We start from the raw sequence: 22,123 nt of genomic DNA on the forward strand, positions 1-22,123 counted from the left end.
CATTAAATATTAAATAAAGCCTCAATAATCCTTAAATAATTAAATATCAAATATATCCAAGCAAAAAAATATCACCAACTATTAATCACCAAGTAAATAATCAAATTCATTAAATCTCAATAAATTAAAATAATACTATTATTATTAAAAGTTTAAAATTATTATTTATTATTAAATAATCACTTAGATGTGACAGTTCATTATCACAAATTTAATAAATTAAATAATGAAACCGCTACCTCAATTCAATAGATCACAATTATTAACCTCATCAATATTTTAAATAATGAATATTAAATACACCCAACGTGATGTAATTAAATAACTATAAACTACCAATTCAATAATTAGAATCATGAAAACTCATTAAATCAAAATAGCATCTATCACTAATAAAATCACAAATCATTATAACTAATAGATTAAAATTAAATAAATTGAATAATCAATCTATCACTATAATTTGATAGCCAAAATTAATAAAATCAATAGACTAAATAAGCGAACTCACCATGCCACATACTCACAAATCACGACATAGAAAATTTCGCCAAGAATGGCGACAATAACTCAACAACAAACCTAGACCTAGAGTTTGGGTAGGGAACCAACAACACCTTCGATGACATATTTTCCATTGGGTAGAGGCATGCTCGCACCTATCAAGCCAAAGGAGCTCGCACCCGGTTGCACCAGAGGAATGAATGCCTAAGTACCTGCAAACCTACAACCACAAAATGGTACGTGCATACATACATATATACATATTCATAGCAGACAAGTGGAGGAATTTATTAACAACACATCTCACTCATAATGAGTGACATGATGTTGATTCCCCCATGGAGACAGTCACACAGTAACCATGCTGTAAACACATAGCATATGCACCATCACATCATAGGTAGATCACACTAGAGTTAGTGTATCCATTACATAATAAAGCAAAATTACTAAAATCTATCAAAGTACATGATAAATTGAAATTCTAACACTATTCGTCTATGCATCAATTTTGACATAAATACACATAGAAATCAATCATCATCATATTAACATCTAAATCACATAAAGTCGTAACTAAACATGAGCATACTGATTAGTATCAGGAAACATGAAATCATGCAATGTATGTCTACCATCATCAATAAGATCTGCATGGAAAACAAGAACAACCTCTATGCATCATGTATGTCTAATCATATATATCATACCTATCACTTAAAATAAAGATCCGATCAAGTCTACTAAAATAGAACGAGAGTCGGCTCAAGGGTTAACTCTACATCATCATTCGTGCAACCAACAGATAACGTGAGTCCCCATAATGTCTAACTTCCTAATCAAAATCCTGAACACCCTTCAATGGCCTTGGTGAACCTATCGTGGGTATCACATCAACTAGGTCAAGGAGGGGAATTACAAGTGATATGACATCATCTCTATCATGAGTACAATAACAAGAAGTCACAAAAACCATATCATCTACTGATACAATTGGAAGGAGAGGGAGAGACACCTAAGAGAGGGAAGGAAGTGGAGAGGGAGAGAACTGAGAGAGAGAGAGAGAGGTAGGGGTAAATAAAGAGAGAGGGGGCTTCCAGGGAAGAGACCAGAGATATAATGTTGATACGAGTATGCTAATTACTGAAATTTGTCTATCTGAAATTTATATGAATACTCAGAAACCTATAATCTACATCATAACTCCCAGAGATCTGAAACCACTCTCAAACATCTAGATAAAGTATAAGAATGATAGTTGGATGCATCACTATATATGACGACTTCCTGTTGGGTTTATCTAGTTTTAAGACGTGGTCAACTTAATAGCAGTTGTAGTCTTGGCTTGATCCATCTCACATGGATCCTTACAATCATGAATGTTAGTTCAAGTTATTACAATTTATCCAATCAAGAGATAATTATTATATCATTATTTCTTTCTATTCTTTAAATTAGCACTGAGCTTTATATTGATCAACTTCTTAAGGTTTTAAACTACAATGGTCACTTATATCTTAATTTTGAAAACTTATAGTGAGAGGATGTCTATACAAGTTATCCAAACCACTAACAATCAAAGGATTTTTATTTTCATCAAACTTGTTAAGGTTTTGAAGTATAATTGTCACTTGTATCTTAATTTTGTGCAATCAAGGGATAGGGGGCCTCCGTTTGCATCAACTTGTTAAGGTTTTGAAGTATAATTATCACTTATATCTTAATTTTGGGAACTTACAATTAGGAGATTTTTCTACAAGTTATTAAAAGTCATCCAAAATATTAACAATAAAGGTGTAATTAATACAAGTTTATTTCTTTCTATTCTTTGCATTGGCAAAACTTTTTTTTTGAAATAACTTGTTAAGTTTTGAAGTAGAATTGTTATTTATATCTTAATTTGAAAAATCACAATCATGGAATAGTTTATATTTATTAGATGTACATTTTCATTATCTAGCAAATAAAATTCAAGAGGTTATAGCTCACATTTATTTGATGTCAAGGTATAGTTTATTGCATTGGATCTAGCACATAAAATTCAAAGACTATAATTATTATACATATGTCTTGGACAAAAACATCATAACTTATTAAGGAATGACTTATATTCATTAGGTACATACACATGCATTCTTCTAATACTCATTTCTTTAAATATTTGGTAAAATTTGAGGTGAATTATCTTACTTATTACTCCAAATAATTTCTTGTTATACCTATGATTAATTAACTAATATTATTTTATTACTCCAATTGGCCTTATTAATTTACATACCCTTTTAACAATTAAAATCTACATTAATTTTTTTTACTGTTATACTTATATGAATGCCTATATTAACAGGTGAAAAACAAATCTTTCAATGTAATTTTATATTTTAAAATCTTATGCTATGATTTATGTATTAGTTTATGTAAATTTATGTTATCTTGTTGCTCCTATTTACTCTACATAGATTGATGATTCAAAATTATCTCAAAATTATTTCATTAATAGTGTTATATATTGATATAATTTTTATGTGTATGTCTTTTGTAATTAAGATGAGTATGTACATTCGCCCTTGGTGGAAGAGGGACCCCCAAGAAGGCCACTCCTATCACTAACAATAACAAAAATAGTAAATACCACCCCAAACTTGCTTCTAAAATTTTTAAAACCCCTCTTTCCGAACCCCAAGTGTTGGGCCATAATATATCTAAAAAGAAAAAGGTGGGGAAAGTAGTGGAGACAAAAAGATGTGGTGGATATTGATGTGGTTCTGGCTAACTCGACCACTATTCAAGAGAAGCTCTTCCACTGGGTGATTAGCAAAATCATTTTCATCAAACATGGCATAAAATATATTATCAACACCTTTACTGAGAACTCGTTGCCGGATAAAACTCACAAGTTCCTGAAAATAACTCAGAAATTAACTCAGGATGTGAAGGTCATGAAAATAGAGCATGAAGCTAGAATAAAAAATCTAGAGAAGGGTATGGATGAACTAAAGGGAAATATTAGAGGTTTGGTGGAGATTATTAAAGAGGCTATGAACAACTATGTTGAAGCCCTCAAAATGTGAATGAGAAAATTATTGTTCAGAATGCCCAACTGCTTAGTAGTATGTCGCCACCAACTGCCAAGTCTAAAAAGAAAAATTTGGATATAAATCCATAGGGGGTGGAAGTGCAGGTGTCTACTAAACCTTCTACTAGGACTAGGAGCAGGAGCTAGGAGAAAAGTTTCATGACGTTCATCATGGAGGAGCTCAAAGAAATAAACAAAAGTATAATTCAATTTTTTTTTGAGCTTATGGAAGCTTTTGGTTAGTTTTTTGGTAGTTTTTCTCAGGTTTCTCTACCTATTTTATCAAGATCTGTGGGGTGTATCCCTTGTTTCTATTGCCATTTGGCTATTGGTTCTTCTCTGTTTTGCTACTTGTTAATTATTCTATTTTTGGATTTGGGTTTCGGGTCTCTGTAAAACCCATTTTATCTTAATTAAAAATTAATATGAGTATGCAACATTGGAACATATAACTAAACATTTTGTATATGATTGCTAGGGTTTAGGGTTCTTCTCGTGGTTTATCACTTATTGGTTTCTATTCTATGATGGTTTTTTCAGGGGGGAGGGGGGTTACAGGCCTCCCCGTATAGAGATAATATTCATTGAAAGGGTAAAAGTATTTATAATAGCAATAATCAAGGGCTAGCTTTGTCCTCTTCAGTGTACTCCCTAGATTCATTGCTTTCCAAGGAGGAGCCTATCTGCTTTGTTGGAAGAAGTAATAATGGGTGTCGTTGTTTATTTGGATATGCTTGAACCTTCCTACAAGGTTTAGGGGTTTGAAATGGCTATCCCTAACAAAACATTGATTGTTGTTATTGCTGAGATGTAGCTACCATTAGTCGATAAGTTCCGTGCTTTCTATCCTAGTATTAACCAAGTTAGGAAGTCGGTTGACTCTTTTTGGCCATTAAATGCTAGCATAGGATATCGTCTATGGCTCATGCTCTATTCCTTTTTAGATTTTTTTTAAATAAGGTCTGCAAAAGTCATAATTTTAGGCCCGTGGTCTTTTGGGAGTTCTCGTAACTTTTTGTCTCAATGCAAATGGAAACTTGAATTTAATCCTACTATGGATCTAGTTTCTATAGTCCCTCCTTTCTCTCTCATTAGACTGTTATAATTTTGGGGTTTTAGGGGGTATTATTAACAATTTTTGTCATCTCTTAACAATGGATAGAATCACACAACAAAAATCAAGGCTGCTATTTAATAGAATATGTGTTAATGTGTTGGTTAATATGGTTCTTCCTAACTAGATCTCATTGAAATCAAGGATGGGTTGTTCGCTTGAGATCATTTAATATGAGAAGCTCAAGCCTTCTACTCAAACTCTAGGAAATATGGTCACCTAAGATTATATTGTAAAGTCCAGTGCTCGAAGAAAAATCCCCCTTTGAAGGATGATGGTCCTCCTTAAATTGATAATGGGAATATGGATAGAGATGAAGTATTGAATAAAAAATTATAGAAATAGAATGAAGTTCATCAAAGAGATGTTACTCCCAAATGTGGTTTTGGTGTTGGTTTTTCTCTTAACGGGAGAAATAAATTGATGTATAATTTCCTATTGGTGGGAGTAAGTTGAAAATCCCCTAGGAAATGTTTGAAAATAATCCAAAGTAATTTGAACCAAATGAGGAGGTGGTTGATTTGTATGATTCATTGGGAAAGTAAGTCATAAAGGCAAATATTTATGTAAATACTAAAAAATATGAGAAAGGGATGTTGGAATAAAAGAAATAGTATGTGTTAGAAGTAGGAAAGGAAAATATCCCTAAGAAGTTGTTGTATAATGTGCCGCCTAAAACCTCTCTTTATTCAAAAGATAGGGATTTATGTCAGAAGAGTAAGATAAATCAAACAGTGGGGATTAAAAGCCTTAAGGAAAATCTAGCGTTTTTGGTGTTTGATTTTACTCCCCCTCAGACTGAAAAAAAATATGTTTTCGATAAAGAGGATTAAAAGGTTGAATGGACTTACTTTTGCCTAAAAACATAAAAATAAAAAGAAACCAGATGTTAGTGCTAAAGAGAAACCAGGGCATCCTTCACAAATAGAAATAAGGAACATGGAGACACAAAATGAAATAACAAATCGAAAGCAAAGAACTTTGGAAGGCCTCTCAAAACACAAAAGGAAAAATAGATAAGTTGGGGTGTATTAGTTGGGATCCCATTTCTGCTCTAGGTAGAGCAGTGTTGCTATGTTATCTCCATGAAGATCCCTTCTTGAAATATTAGGGGGTTTAATAGCCCATCAAGCATCATATTTAAAAATGCACTTTGTTGGAGCATAAAGTTAATATTCTGTTAATTCAACAAATACAAATTAAGATAGTTTATTGGAAACACTAATCATGTTTCAAATAATATTTTTTCTATTCATATGAAAGATCTTATCACTAATCAAGAGTGGAATATATTTAATATATATGTCCTTAATGTTAAATCTATAAGAGTGGAGCTTTGGAACTCCTTACCTAATCTTGCTAATAAATGGCCTCAAGATATTTGGATGCTTTGGGGTAACTTTAACACTCTTATGTTCAATTCTAAGAAACTTAAAGAGATAGATGATTTTATTATTGCTACGAGTTTAGAAGATGTCAACCTTGAAGGATCTATGTATACATGGTCTAATAGATTGCAAGATAATCATCTAATCCAAGTCAAGTTGGATTGGTTTTTTATTTTCAATATTTGGGATATCTATGGTAACCTTTCTTTGAAGGCTCTCCAAATGAGGGACTCTGATCATAATGAAATTCTATTTTCTTGGGATGATAACTCTAGAAAACTCCCTTATCCCTATATAAATGAAATAATAATGGTGGAAGAGCCCATTTAATGGCACACCATTGTTCCACATGGTTTAAAAATTTAATATCCTTAAATAGGAAGTTAAAGGATAGAACAAAATTTCCTTTAGGAGCATTTTTATAGGAAAAAGGGTCTTGAGGACAAGCTAAAAGAGATTTAGGATATCATGGAATTGGATAATGGTAATGATACCATGAAATTGGATTATATTTGTTGTCTTAAGTTAGTTGAGGTAGAAATGTAGTGTCCATAGGATTGAGTTTAGGATCAGCCAAGATATGAGGTTGTGATTTGGTTAGTGGAAGTATTATTAATGTGAAAATTTGTCCATTTACTAGTTGCATTACATCAATATTATTATGGCAAACCATATTCAATATTATTTAAGTACCATTCATAGAAGATAATTTAGTAAGAATATCATAAATTAACATATCTTTGGCAATTAGTTGCTAATCTATAACTTTGTGATTGATAGATTTAGATAAGAAATATATATTAGGAAGGTTGATATAGAAAAATAATTGTTCATGATGATTATTATTAAGTTTAATGCTAATGGAATGCTTAATATATTTTTAGAAATCATCTACCACATTGACCCATCTTTGGAGACACAATAAATAGGATTTGTCAAATTGAAGAAAAGAGGACTTTACTAATGTACGAGGCTAACTCTTTAAAAAATTTCGACAAGGCAAAGAAAACTCTAGAAATTCAATCCAAGAAAAAAACATTGAAAAAAAAAAACCCTTTTTCATACATACTAAAGGTCCTATGTTTACAAGTAACATCCTCATAATTTATTTTAGCAAATGAAAAATAAATAAATTTGATAATATGTTAAATCAAACACTACTTAAATTTTATTGATCTCCTAATTCTATATATATATATAATCCATTTAATAGAATACCTTATTGAAAAACAAATTGATGTAATAATTTATTTATATTAAAAAAAAATATAACAAAGAAATTCTTTAAGTGAAACACACTAACTACAAACACTCTAGAATTATTGATTAATTACACGATTGTAAATCACAACAAACTTATAGAAACAATATAAATAACTCACTAAACCAAATTCATAAATCTTTTTTTTCACTTTTTGTTTTATGGTAGACTCTCAAGTTTCTGGAAATACATATGCAATCTGAAAACATTAAATAGAACTGAAATAAGATTCAAACAACATTTCCAAGTACTGAAGAAATCTTCTCATGCTACTGCCATAAGATTACTACCTTTACTAGGCCGCGTAGCCTTAATGATAATTAAGTCGATGCAATGAAATAAATAAAAGAAATATAATAAGAAGACACATAGATGTGAAACTACATTGTGTTAGCTAATTTCTCACTAGAGTGATTTTAAAAATTCCAAAAAAAAGTTGACATTTTAGGGCGAGCACACCAAGTGCTGTGTTATTTTTTTCTAAAAAAACAACACCATTTTCTGTGCTCCCTCTTTTTGGAACCTTTAATCTCCACCATTTTCAAAAAAAAATCATAGTTTAGAAAGTAAACTCAAAGCACTACAACTCTTGGTGTTGTTGCATGTGGAGACATGGACTAGCTAGGACTTGAACCTAGGACCTTCCATACGCTGCTAGAGTGCTCTACCAGTGATCTACTGGCCCCTCTTGGACCAATCCATCATCGACCCACGTGTGGCTTATTTCCAACACCAACACCACCCCTTAAGCCATACTTCTCATATGCTTGGGGCTCCTAGCCTAGACCTGGCTTTGATACCATGTTGAGACATGGACCTGCTAGGACTCGAACCCAGGAGTTTCCATACGTTGTTGGAGTTCTCTACCACTGAGCTACTAGCCCCTCTTGGAACAGTCCATCATCGGTCTAGGTGTGGCTTATTTCCAACACCTAGGATGAGGCTAGGGAGCTTCCTACTTGATCTCCTGAGAATCGCTTCTTTACACTTCTTTTATTGCAAGTTCCAGAGGCACCACTCATCCCATCAAATTCCATTGGTAAATTAATAAATTCAAGTTGGAAAAAATATATAAATAATCTAATATATTAATTATTATTTATGTGATTACATTAAATAAATTTAAAGTATTGATTTTATATGATTTAAATATATTAAATATATTACATCTTTACACTTGTTTTTATCACCCCCCCCCCCCCCCAAGAAAAATATAAAAATTTAATATAATATAATATACAAAATTTAAATCTAATATATAACATAAATATTAAAAAATTAAAATTTAATATATTATATAAAGAAAATTTTGAAATAGTTTATATTAATAAATTTTTTTAAGAAATTTAATGTTTAAAAGTAAATAAATTTTTTTGATGTGTGTTTTGGATGTGAAATTTATTTATTCTTATTCTTTATAGTGGCATTGAGCTTTATTTTGATCAATTTGCTCAAGTTTTAAATTAGAATTGTCACTTATATCTTAATATCAGGAACTTACAATTAGGGGATGTTGTACAAGTTATTACAAGTTATCCAAACCATTAACAATCAAGGGGAAGGTTGATGGAAGAATGACAACTATCAAGAGGAGGAACATATGGAAGATATATCGGCGTGTGAGATTGAAACCTTATCAAGGATGACTAGAATGTTGCTAAGTTGGTGCCCTTTTTGGTATGTGTTAATTTCGAAAGCTAATAGTTTAAGTTTTACTATAGAGTTTTATATTAATAGGCATGTGTGTCTTATGTTATGGTTTAATATTTCGATTAAGTATTTTTTATATTTCTATAGACTCTTTTTCAATTATATACGAGTAGTTATATGATGGATAGAAGGAAGGAGGATAGGTTTATTATGTCTAGTTGTGTGGGTATGCTAGTTTTTGATTACTTTTGAGAGATGTTTCTGTGTTTTCGGGTTGTTTGGCTATCTAATGCAAATAGTTGTGTTGTTTCTGTCTAATTTTGTTTTTTTGTGAGGGTTCAAGGCCCTTTTTGTGAAGGTTTTTAAGTATAGTTGTTAATCTCTACTCTCTACACTAACATTAAACTTTATTTTGATCAACTTGTCAAGGTTTTGAAGTATAATTGTCTCTTATATCTTAATTTTAGGAACCTACAATCAGGAATGTCAGTGCAAGTTATTACAAGTTATCCAATCAAGAGATAATTATTATAGCATTATTTCTTTCTATTCTTTATACTAGCACTGAGCTTTATTTTGATCAACTTCTAAAGGTTTTAAACTACAATGGTCACTTATATCTTAATTTTGGCAACTTATAGCGAGAGGATGTCTATACAAGTTATCCAAACCACTAACAATCAAAGGATCTTTATTTGCATCAACTTATTAAGGTTTTGAAGTATAATTGTCACTTGTATCTTAATTTTGTGCAATTAGGGGATAGGGGGTCTTTGTTTGCATCAACTTGTTAAGGTTTTGAAGTATAATTATCAATTATATCTTAATTTTGGGAACTTACAATTAGGGGATTTTTGTATAATTTAGTAAAAGTCATCGAAAATATAAACAATAAAGGGGTAATTATTACAAGTTTATTTCTTTCTATTCTTTGCATTGGCACAATTTTTTTTTTTGAAATAATGTGTTAAGTTTTGAAGTAGAATTGTTATTTATATCTTAATTTGAAAAATCACAATAATGGAGTATTTTATATTTATTAGATGTACATTTGCATTATCTAGCAAATAAAATTCAAGAGATTATAGCTTACATTTATTTTATGTCAAGGTATAGTTTATTGCATTGGATCTAGCACATAAAATTCAAAGACTATAACTATTATACATATGTCTTGGACAAAAACATCATAACTTATTAAGGAATGACTTATATTCATTAGGTACATCCATAGGGGGTGGAAGTGTAGGTGTCTACTGGACCTTCTACAAGGACTAGGAGCAGGAGGTGGGAGAAAAGTTCCTTGACGTTCATCATGGAGGAGCTCAAAGAATTAAACAAAAGTATAATTCAAAAAAATTATCATCTTATAGAAGCTCTTGGTTAGAGTTTTGGTAGTTTTTCTTAGGTTTATCTATCTATTTTGTTAGGCTCTGTGGGTGTCTCCCTAGTTTCTATTTCCATTTGGTTGTTGGTTCTTCTCTAGTTTGCTACTTGTTAATTATTCTATTTTTCGATTTGGGTTTTGGGGCCCTGTAAAACCAGTTTTATCTTAATCAAAAATTAATATGAGTATGCAACATTGGAACATATAATTGAACAATTTGTCTATGGTTTTTAGGGTTTACGATTATTCTCATGGTCTATTTCTTATTGGTTTCTATTCTCTGATGGTTTTTTCAAGGGGGAGGGGGGCTACAGGCCTCCCCAAATAGCAATATTCATCGAAAGGGTAAAAGTGTTTCTAATAGCAATATTCAAGGGTTAGCTTTGTCCTCTTCACTGTACTCCCTAAATTCATTGTTTTCCAAAGAGGAGCCTGTCTCCTTTGTTGAAAGAAGTCATAATAAAATGGGTGTAGTTATTTATTTGGATATGCTTGAACCTTCATGCAAGGTTTAGGGGTTTGAAGTGGCTAGCCCTAACAAAAATTTGAATGTTGTTATTGTTGAGATGTGGCTACCGTTAGTCGATAATTTCCTTTCTTTCTATCCTAGTATTAACCAAGTTAGGAAGTGGGTTGATTTTGCTTGGCCATTAAATGCTAGCATAGACTATCTTCTATGACTCATGGTCTATTCCTTTTTACTTTTGTTCTTAAAGAAGATCTGACAAAGGTCATAATTGTAGGCCCATGGTCTTTTGGGAGTTCTTGTAACTTTTTGTTTCAATGCAAATAGAAACTCAACTTTAATCCTACTATGGATCTGGGTTCTATAGCCCCTCCTTGCTTTGTCATTAGAGTACTAGAATTTGGGCATTTTAGGGGGTATTACTAACTATTCTTGGCATCTCTTAGGAATGGATAGAATCACACAACAAAAATCAAGTCTGCCATTTGGTCAAATATGTGTTAATGTGTTGGTGAATATGATTCTTCCTAACTAGATTTCATTGAAATCAAAGATGCGTTGTTGTCTTGAGATTATTGAATATGAGAAGCTCGATCCTTCTACTCAAATCGTAGGAAATATGGTCACCTAAGATTATATTGTAGAGTCTAGTTCCCTAAGAAAACTCCCCCGTTGAAGGATGATAGTGCTCCTCAAATTGATAATGGGAATATGGCTAGAGTTGAAGTATTGAATTAAAAGATATAGAAAGAGAATGAAGTTCATCAAAGAGATGTTACAAACAAATGTGGTTCTAGTGTTGGTTTTCCTATTAATGGGAGAAATAAATTGATGTATTATTTCCTATTGGTGGAAGTAAGTTGCAGACCCCCTAGGAGATGTTTGTAAATAATCCAAAACTATAGGTTAGTAATTTGAACCATATGATGAGGTGGTTGATTTGTATGATTCATCAGGAAACTAAGTCATAAAGGAAAATATTCTTGTAAATACAAAAAAAATCAAAGAAAGGCATGTTGGAACAAAAGAAACAAGATATGTTAGAAGTAGGAAAGGAAAATATCCCTAAGGTGTTGTTGTAGAATGTCCTGCCTAAAGCCTCTCTTTATTTAATAGATATAAATTTTATTCAGGAGAGTAAGATAAATAAAATGGTGGGGATTAAAAGCTTCAAGGAAAATTTTGTGCTTCTAAGGTTGATTCTACTCCTCTGTTTTGGATGAAGAGGATTCAAATGTTGAATGGACTTAAGTTGCCCAAAAACCTAAAAAGAAAAAGAAACTAGATGTTGGTGCTATAGAGAAACTAGGAATCCCTCACAAATAGAAACAAGGAACATGGATGCAAAAAAGGAAATAACAAATAGAAGGCAATGAACTTTGGATGGCCTCTCAAAATACAAAAGGAAAAATAGATAAGATGGGGTGTCCTAGTTGGGATCCCATTGCTACTCTAGGTAGAGCAGTGTTTCTATGTTGTCTCCGTGAAGATCCTTTCTTGGAATATTAGGGGGTTGGATAGCCTATCAAGCATCATATTTAAAAATGCACTTTGTTGGAGTATAAAGTTGATATTCTATTACTTCAAGAAATACAAATCAAGACATATTCTTTCATGAATATGGTTAAATCAATTTGGCCTACTGCTGAATTTTCAATAAGTGATGCTGAAGGTGGTTCTAGAGGATTGACAACCTAATGGAATCCTGCTAGATTTACTGGAAGCACTAATCATGTTTCAAAGAATAGTTTTTCTATTCATATGAAAGATCTTATCACTAATCAAGAGTGAAATATGTTAAATATATATGCCCCTAATGTTAAATCTACAAGAACTGAGCTTTGGAACTCCCTAGCTAATCTTATTAATAACAGGCCTCAAGATATCTAGATAAATTTAACACTCCTCTATTCAATTCTAAGAAACGTAAAGGGATAGATGACTTTATTATTGCAACAAGTTTGGATGATGTCAACCTTGAAGGATCTATGTATACATGGTCTAATAGATGCCAAGGTAATCATCTAATCCAAGTCAAGTTGGATCGGTTTCTAATTTTCAATAGTTGGGATATCTATGATTACCTTTCTTTGAAGGCTCTCCAAACAAGGGACTCTAACCATAATGAAATTCTATTTTCTTGGGATGAAAACTCTAGAAAACACCCTTATCAATTTAGAAATGAAATAATAATGGTGGAACACCTCTTTTAATGGCACACCATTGTTCCACATGGTTTAAAAACTTGATTTCCTTAACTAGGAAGTTAAAAGTAGAACAAAATTTCTTTTAGGAACATCTTTTATAGGAAAAAGGGCCTTGAGGACAAGCTGAAAGAAATTTAGCATATCATGGACTTGGTTAATAGTAATGATACCATGGAATTGGGTCATATTTATTGTCTTAAGTTAGTTGAGGTAGAAATATAGTCTCCATAGGATAGGATTGACTTAAGGATCAACCAAGATTTGAGGTTGTGATTTGGTTAGTTGAAGTATTATTAATGTGAAAATTTGTTTATTTATTAGTTACATTACATTTATATTATGATGGCAAACCAAATTCAATCTTATTAGCAATATGTTGCTAATCTATAACTTTGTGATTGATAGATTTAGATGAGGAATATATATTAGCAAGGGTGATATAGAAAAACAATTGTTCATGATGGTTATTATTAATTTTAATGTTAATAGAATGTTTAATATATTCTAAAAAATCATCTTCCACATAGATCCATCTTACCACACAAAATAAATAAGATTTATCATTAGAAAAGCTAAACAAGGTCTAGGAATTCAATCCGAAAAAAGAACATTAAGAAAAATCAAAATCCTTTTCCATACATACTAAAGGTCCTATGTTTACAAGTAACATTCTCATAGTTTATTTTAGCAAATGAAAATAAATAAATCTGATAATAAAATTGCAGAATAGCTTTTCTTCTTGAATTCAACTCTGCTAATCTGAAGCATTTAAATAGAAGTAGTGAATTCGTATGGTAGTAATTCGTTCCTACGATGAATTCGAAGCAATAGGTCGCACTTGTTTGGCATCATAGTCTTGAGCTACTCTTTGGAATCATGTTGTCTGCTGCGGAGCGTCGATAAAGAAAGCCGCATTGATAATAACAGGTCCGGCTGCAATAAGAGGCCCGATGACGCTACCTCCTACAACCTGCCCTTGCATACCGACCAAGAGTACGGTGAGCCCACAGCCAGAGGAAGAAGCGCCCGGCGAAAACATTCCCGACAAATACTGAATCTGATACATTCCATTAACAGTAACGCCCGCTCTAGGGTTTGTTGGCTCCCGGAGTGTCACATTGGTCACAATTCCGTTGCCGCTCAGAACCCACACCCAGATCTGTCTCCTACGAGCAAAGTTGGCAATGCTTTGGGCCACATCGCAGCCCCCGGCGACCTCCAAGACGAGCGACCGCAGTGAATTCTCAGGAGGGCTTCCTTGAAGTTGTGAAGAAGAATCATCCGAGGTAGCTGCAACAATTTTTAACCGCTTGGGTTTATTTTTTGAGCCAGGAGGCCGTCCCCGGGGCCTCCTTGGGACCTCCAATATAGTCCGTGTAATTGTAATTGTAATTGTATCTGCAGCCTCATCCGGGACTGTCTCATCCATGGGGGGTGCCTCGTCACTCTGGGGAAACTGTGAAGAAGAATCATCCATGGACGGTGCGGCAGCAATTTTTACCAGCATTTCTGCAGCATCATGAAGCTGTGAATCATCCATGGTGGGTGCCTCCTCACTCTGAGGTATGTAACCTAGATCAGACGCAGCTCCAGCTCCTTATTCATTGGTGGTGAGCTCATTTGCAGGAGCTTCCAACCTAGATCCATTAGCCCATGTTTCAGCCATATTAGATACAATTTTTAACCGCTTGGGTTTATTTTTTGAGCCAGGAGGCCGTCCCCGGGGCCTCCTTGGGACCTCCAATATAGTCCGTGTAATTGTAATTGTATCTGCAGCATCATCCGGGACTGTCTCATCCATGGGGGGTGCCTCGTCACTCTGGGGATGCTGTGAAGAAGAATGATGCATGGGGGGTCCGTCAGTAATTTTTAACAGCATTTCTGCAGCATCATGAAGCTGTGAATCATCGGTGGGGGGTGCCTCCTCACTCTCAGGTATGTAATCTAGATCAGACGCAGCTGCAGCTCCTTGTTCATTGGTGGTGAGCTCATTTGCAGGAGCTTCCAACCTAGATCCATTAGCCCATGTTTCAGCCATATTAGATACCTCAATTTCTTCCTTGGACGCTTTATCTTCCTTTTTGTGATGTGGTTATCTTGCCTGCAATATGTGATATTTATAATCGTGCTGCTTATCACTGCCTGCGTTAAATGCGGCGGGGATTGAGGTCGAAGCCAGGCAAAGCGGAGGAACAGATTTTTAGAAGCTCCGCCCCACTTAACGAGGCGAGGGGGCTTCCTTCTTGATCGCCTGGGAATCGCTTCTTTACACCGTTTTTATTGTATGTTCCAGAGGTGTCCAATAAAATTGCGTTGGTAAAGTACTAAATTCAAGTTGGAAATTATCAATAAATAACCTAATATATTAATTATTATTTATGTGATTACATTTAATAAATTTAATGTATAGATTTTATATGATTTAGATAGATTAAATATATTAAATCTTAACACATTCTTGAGTTTTGATTAAAAAAAACCATTAAAATATTAAAATTTAATATATAATATAAAGGAAATTTGGAAATGGTTTAGATTAATAGAAAAATTTCAGAAATTTAATGTGTAAGAGTAAACAAGGATTTTTTAGGTGTGCTTTGGATGTCAAATTTACTTATTTCTATTCTTTATAGTGTCATTGGCACTAAACTTTGTTTTGTTCAATCTGATAAATTATTAAATTATAATTGTTACATATATGTTAATATGTAGAACTTACAATCAGGGGATGCCATACAAGTTATTACAATTAGATTCATGAAATTTTCATAGTCCATAATCATTTGCTTTCTATTCTTGGGGATTCAATTGTGTGGATTTAGTTGTTTTCAACCTTTCTTCGGGATTCAACTGTGTAGATTTAGTTGTTGTGAACCTTTCTTGGGGATTCAATTGTGTAGATTTAGTTGTTGCCAACCTTTTAGATCAAACATTTTATTCTCTTTCTCTCTTGCCGTGATGATGGATCATGGTGCTTGATCCTATTGGCAACAACTAAATCTACATAGTCCAATCTTGAAGAATAAAAGTCAAGAAGTTTCTTTCTACTATTTAAACTGATTTGGGTTAGCAAGTTATGTTAACCATCAAGGGGTAGTTACTACAAGTTTATTTATTTCTACCATTTAAACTGATTTAGGTCAACAAGTTATTACAAGTTATTTAATCCATTCACAATCAATGGATATTTTTTTATTTCTTTCTGTTCTTTATCCCCCATGAGCCCTTTAAAAAGCCACGACCCCAATATTAACTTGTTTCTGATCACCAACACCTTCCCTTCCTAGAGTTTCTTAATCTTTACTAAGTGGGGCTTTTTTATAAGAAAATGATGAATTGACATTAAAGACCTCTAAAACCTTTGCAACTACAATAGGATAAATAACATCTGAAAAAAGGGCTCACTCCCCTTCAAATTACTAGCAATTATTTCCCTCTAGACAATTTTTTTGTAGAAACATTATTTTTTGTATACACATACTTTTTCATCAAATATTTCCTATTTGATAGTTCACTTGCCCAAGCTTTCCCTTCATACGAATCATAACTCTTAATTTCTCTATATAGAGCTTCCCTAACATAATGTAAAGATAATTGAAACAATGGCTAATAATTGCAACAATGACTAATAATTATAGAATAGATCAAAACAATTAGAAAGGAAAATAAAAGTTGCCTAAGAAGAGTAGAGAATTTGAGGATCCTTTTCCAAAATAAAATGGTCTCCAACTGTAATAATGAGAATATAAATTGTATGCAGATAAATATTAAACATAGGAATGAAAAAAAATAGAAATAATAAAAATGAAGAGATAATGTTTAACGTAGTTTACCCAATTTTGGGCTACATCCACCAAAGAGAGAGTCCAATATTATTATCCAGTAAATCAAAACCGATTATAGCCAACAATCCCTTTCAACTCAATACCACTGCAAAATGCTATAAAATTCTCTACAGAAAAACCCTAACCCTTAGGCTTTATATCAAGACTTTTGTTGGTTACAAAATTAGGGTTACAACATGTCAACCAATAGAAAAATAACACCAGATGCCTTTATAAAATAATAAGTCTTTTTTGCCTCATAAGGCGCTGCCCCTTGACCCTGCCTTGTAGCGCGACAAGGAGCATCTAGGAGGCGCTACCCCCAAACCCCTGTAAAAAATATGGGGAGAAACTGCACCAATAGAAGTAGGGAAAATTTAATCTCTGAGTCTGATTAGTCTCCATATAAGAACATTTTCTATCATAGAGCAATCTTGTTTGAACACCCATTTGATATGTTTTTTTTAAAAATGTCTAAGAGGTTGGTAAGTTACATTTATTGAATGAAATTTATATTCCCTTGTTGAGTTGTCTATACTCCATCACGGACTCCCAAGCCACTAGCACTATCTTATGAAAAATAAATTATAGAATTAAGAGAATACATAGTGGTATCTTTGATTTTTCGACTAACAAACCAATAGTATTGATTAAAAATAAGGAATAATATAATTTCCAATGCTCACACATGAGAATCAGTTGTAAGAATAAATTGAGGACAAGTAAAATATATGGGGAGATTTATCACCTCTCAAAAAAACCAATTCATGTTGAAATCGAGCCATTGTGCTACAACAAGCATGATTCCAACTACCAAATCCTCCACCAAGGACAAATATGATGTTAAACGTAAAGAGAAAAAAGGAAAAAGGTGAAAAATAAATATACTAACCTTCAATAACACAAAAAATCTTAGGATATAAATACAATGCCTGTCCTTTTTCAGGATCATGGTAAGATCCAAATCCTCCTTAGCTTTATTGTCAATGAAGAAAGTTACTCCTTTATCAATATGGTAAACATTGTTTGCCAAAACATTAGATAAACTATTTGCCACTATAAAATAATGTGTGACACTATATTTTTCAAATTTTGGTAAAAAAAAAAAGCCTCATGGAGTGTATAGCTAGTTTCCTCTAAGGAGCATCAAATTTATTGAGAGCAGAAATTGTTGGCATTTTGGCACTAAGTTGTCATTGATGTCAACCAGTGGAGATTGAGCATAAAGGATAAAAGTATAAACCACTCTCAAGGATGGTTGACTACTTATGATGAAGAGGCAGAATGTTAAAAGTCATCTCAAACCACCGAAGGTGAAGATATGCAACCGGTACTGAATGCTCTACTAGTTAATAGAAGGAAAACACTCTACTGGCCAAGAGTCTTATTGATATGTATTTGCCAAACCGACTAGGTATTGGTAGGCCATGTCTTGATCGGCGTGATGCCATGTGGAGCTGAGTTGGCAAGTTTGTTGTGGTTGGTGAAGCTTCATCGACAGGGTTGATGAAATAGATAATTGCCATTAATGAAGGAACCACAAATCAAGGGATTGCATCTGACTGATTACAACTCGAGGAAGAAGAAATGATAGAGGAAGATCAGGGAGCAGTTGGCGTCTAAATCAAGGCAAATGAAATCCAAATCAAGATGTTGTCATAAAGGAAAATTTTGGAATGTTTTATGTGTCGTCTAACTTCATGACAAAAGATAGATAATACGTGATTGCCCCTCTGAGAAAGACATGCATTGGATAACAAAAACTGTGTGTAGATGTAGTCTTCAAGGATAGGTGATTGATCTAAGAAAGGTGGGATTGGATCTCAAAAGATTGTGTCGAAAAGAGAAAACCCTAACCGCTCGGATTTTTGAATGGCAATTCTAGCGGGAAAAAGTGAAATAAGTAATGAAAGCTCTAGACAAGAAGTGAGGGGAGGTGGTAAAGATTGGTGAAGTGAAGAGAAGAAAGGGAAAGCAAGGAGAAAAAATTGAGAAGAAAATTTGAGCAAGTTGTAGTGACAAAAAACAATAAAACCGGTGAGGGGATTGTACCGGCAGTATCATAGTCATATAGTTGAATCTAATTGGCAAGGTGAGGTAGAGCAGGCAACATCCTAGTGTGACACAGTGTGTTGAGAGACTGTGTGTGAAAGGGAGAGAAAGATAATAGAGATTTATTTGATTCAAGAGTTGCAGAATTCATTTGCAACAAGAAGCCTTAATTGTATTAGAATAGTATTTCAATATACATCGCCTAGTTGAAGCTTGGTGCAAGGGTTGATGCTCCTTGGGTTGGTGCCCAAAATATTTGTAAGTTGGTAGTTTACTTGTCAGGTTGGATTGGAGCAATAGTCTCCAGCAACTCTTCTCAATGAGGTTTTTCCCATATTGGGTTTTCCTCATAAATCTAATGTTGTGATTCTCTTGAGTGTGAATGATCTCTTTGTTTTTTCTCTCTTGCATTACTGGTATGACTGTTTAGTGGTTAAGTAAATAGTTGATTGTATGAAATCAGATTGGTAAAGACTTAAATTTAGGAACCACTGATTCACCCCCCTCCTAGTGGCACTATGTGTTCAACAATTGGTATTAGAGCCAAGTTCCTAGTTATCTTTAAAGCTTGGGTAGATTCTAGACTTCGAGCACAATGGAAAGAAGTGAGTCTGCTTCCTCAAAAACCCCCATGTTTGATGGATCTAACTATGGCTTCTGGAGCAGAAGAATGGAGACCTATATGTCATCTCTTGGTTTTGATATGTGGATGTTAGTCAGGAATGGGTATGTCATTCCCAATACTCCTCCCACTAATTTGGATGAAAAAAGGGAGTATGAGAATAATGCAAAGACAAAACATGCCATCTTGAGTGGACTATCCAATAATGAATTTGTCAAAGTCATGCACTGTGTTTTAGCAAAGGAGACATGGGACAAATTGCAGAGGTTGTTTGAGGGAGTTACAAATGCTGAGGATCCAACTTGAAAGCATCAAAATGAAAGATGATGAAAAGATTGTAGACTATCTTCATAGATTTGATGAAACTATGAATACTATTAGAGGACTTGGAGAATAGATCGCAGATGAGATTCTTATCAAAAAGATACTTAGATCTCTCACTCCCAAATATGATACTAAGGTGTCAGCCATAGAAGAAGCCAAGGATTTGAAGACTTACAATGGATGAACTATTTGGCTCCCTGACAGCCTATGAGATGAGAACAACTGGTGAGACTTCCACAAGGAAAGAGGCAACATTCAACATCACCAAAAAAAGCAAAGAGGCTATTACTCATAAAGAATCCAATGAAGACTCTGATGCTAAAGTAGTAAAATTTGTCAAGAAGCTCAAAAGAGGATCCGAACAATACAAGGGAAAGATACCACTTAAATGCTTCAACTACAGGAAAGTAGGACACTTCGCTGCAATTTGTCCTCATAAAGAAGCTGGTGGAGATGAAACAAAAGAGTTCAGAAGATCTGCTAGAAAAGACAAAGATAGGAATGACTACCGACAGGGAAGAAGAGGCTACCAGAACCAAAATAGCCTATATACCATTGAGGATGACACAACAGATGATGAAGATCCATCAGAAGATGATGACCATGAGAACGATAGAAAAGTAAATCTCTTCATGCCACTTGACAGACTTGCTGATGAAGATGAGGAAGAAGAGGATATTGAGGCTGAAGTGGATTTGGAAAGTGAACTTATCAGTGCACTTGAAGAATTGAGTAAAACAAGAAGGGAACTCAAGAGGGTTAATCCTGTTGCAATAAATGAACAAGATCTCTTGAAGAAGTCTCTAGAAGAATCTGGTCAAATCATATCTGACTTAAAACTACAGCTGGAAGAAACTAAGAGGATCGGTGAAGCTACAACCCTTGATCTGATAAAGAAAGAAAAGAAGCATCAAGAGTTGGAAGAAAAAATAATAAAGCTGAGAAAGGAGCTTGAAGAAATCAAGGAAGAAATAAAAACAAGAAGTAAGTATGAAGGCAACATTGAGGCTTTGGATAACACATTGAGCAAACAAAAGAAATCCAAAGACACCAGAGGTTTAGGCTTTGAAGTTGGTCAAGATTCAACACACAAGAGTAAATCTGACAAAAAGATAATATTCACCTCTTCAATTGAAGGTGAAGAAAAGAAGACATTCATTGTAGGCAAGGATACTAGCAAAAAGACATGCAAATGTTGCTGGAAATGAACATCCAAAACGGTATGTAGAAATGAACCGAAGACCATATTTCATGCATAAATATGCAGACCCAAGGAGGAATGCCATAATTGATCGAGACGGATTCACCAGATTCAACAACATGAATGGAAGACACCTAATGAGGCAGTTCCATTCAGAACCAAGACAACCAAACCAGTATGTATCAGACTTTCATGGTTATTGTTACTAGTGTAATAAATTTGGGCACAAAATAGCTAATTGTAGGTTAAACAATAAGCCTTCTATGAATTATGAAATTAGAAATTTATTTAATGCACTAAGGGATATGGATATTGTCTGCTATCAGTGCAATGGATATGGACGTAAGAGTTTTGAATGTAGGAAGAACAAACCGGTACCCTACAATAATTTTAAGGATGTTCCTTTTAATGAAAATATAAAATGCTATAACTATGAAGAATTCAGACACATAGAAAAGTTATGCAAAAATACGAAGATCAAGAAAATTAAGAAAAATCTAGATCATGAACTAGTAACTAAACCTGAGCTGATTATAGCAGCTGACAAGAAGAACGAAATCAAACCAGTTTGGGTTGACAAAGAAAAGGAAAAGGAAAAATTGAGTCTCATAGTGTAGACTGCCTTGGATACTGAAAGTAAAAATCTATGGGTGGTAGATAGTGGTTGTTCAAACCATATGACTGGTGACAAAAGGAAATTCATTAAACTTGAATATTGGAATGGTGGATTGATAAGGTTTGGAGACAACTCCTCCATCAAAATAAAGGGAAAAGGAACACTAAGCGTTGATACAAATTCACCTTTGACTCAACTAGTTTCCAGATAAAGAAAGACAGTACTGGTAAAGTTGTGGCTGGAGGAAAGAGAATTGATGGAAAGGTTTATAATCTGAAGGAATGCTATGAGTCCAAATGTATGTTAGGAAAAGTAGATGAAAGTTGGTTGTGGCATAGATGATTAGGCCACATAAATTTTAATAACATAGTTGTAGTAACCAAAAATGAGTGTGTGAGGAATATTCCACTCATCATCAAACCGGTAAAAAC

At 33.6% G+C, this 22,123-nt stretch overlaps 1 protein-coding gene across 1 annotated transcript; it reads right to left on the reverse strand.

Annotated features, from left to right (window-relative positions):
• Positions 1-13,927: 13,927 nt before the first annotated feature.
• LOC131859973 (AT-hook motif nuclear-localized protein 20-like) lies at positions 13,928-15,091 on the reverse strand. The gene is made up of 2 exons (XM_059214292.1): positions 14,739-15,091; positions 13,928-14,306 (listed from the first exon to the last, which is right to left on the reverse strand). Exons 1-2 carry the CDS (start codon positions 15,089-15,091, stop codon positions 13,928-13,930), a joined length of 732 nt encoding a protein of 243 aa, XP_059070275.1.
• Positions 15,092-22,123: the final 7,032 nt, after the last annotated feature.

The sequence above is a fragment of the Cryptomeria japonica genome, chromosome 2, assembly GCF_030272615.1.
Source record: "Cryptomeria japonica chromosome 2, Sugi_1.0, whole genome shotgun sequence".
NCBI lineage: Eukaryota > Viridiplantae > Streptophyta > Pinopsida > Cupressales > Cupressaceae > Cryptomeria > Cryptomeria japonica.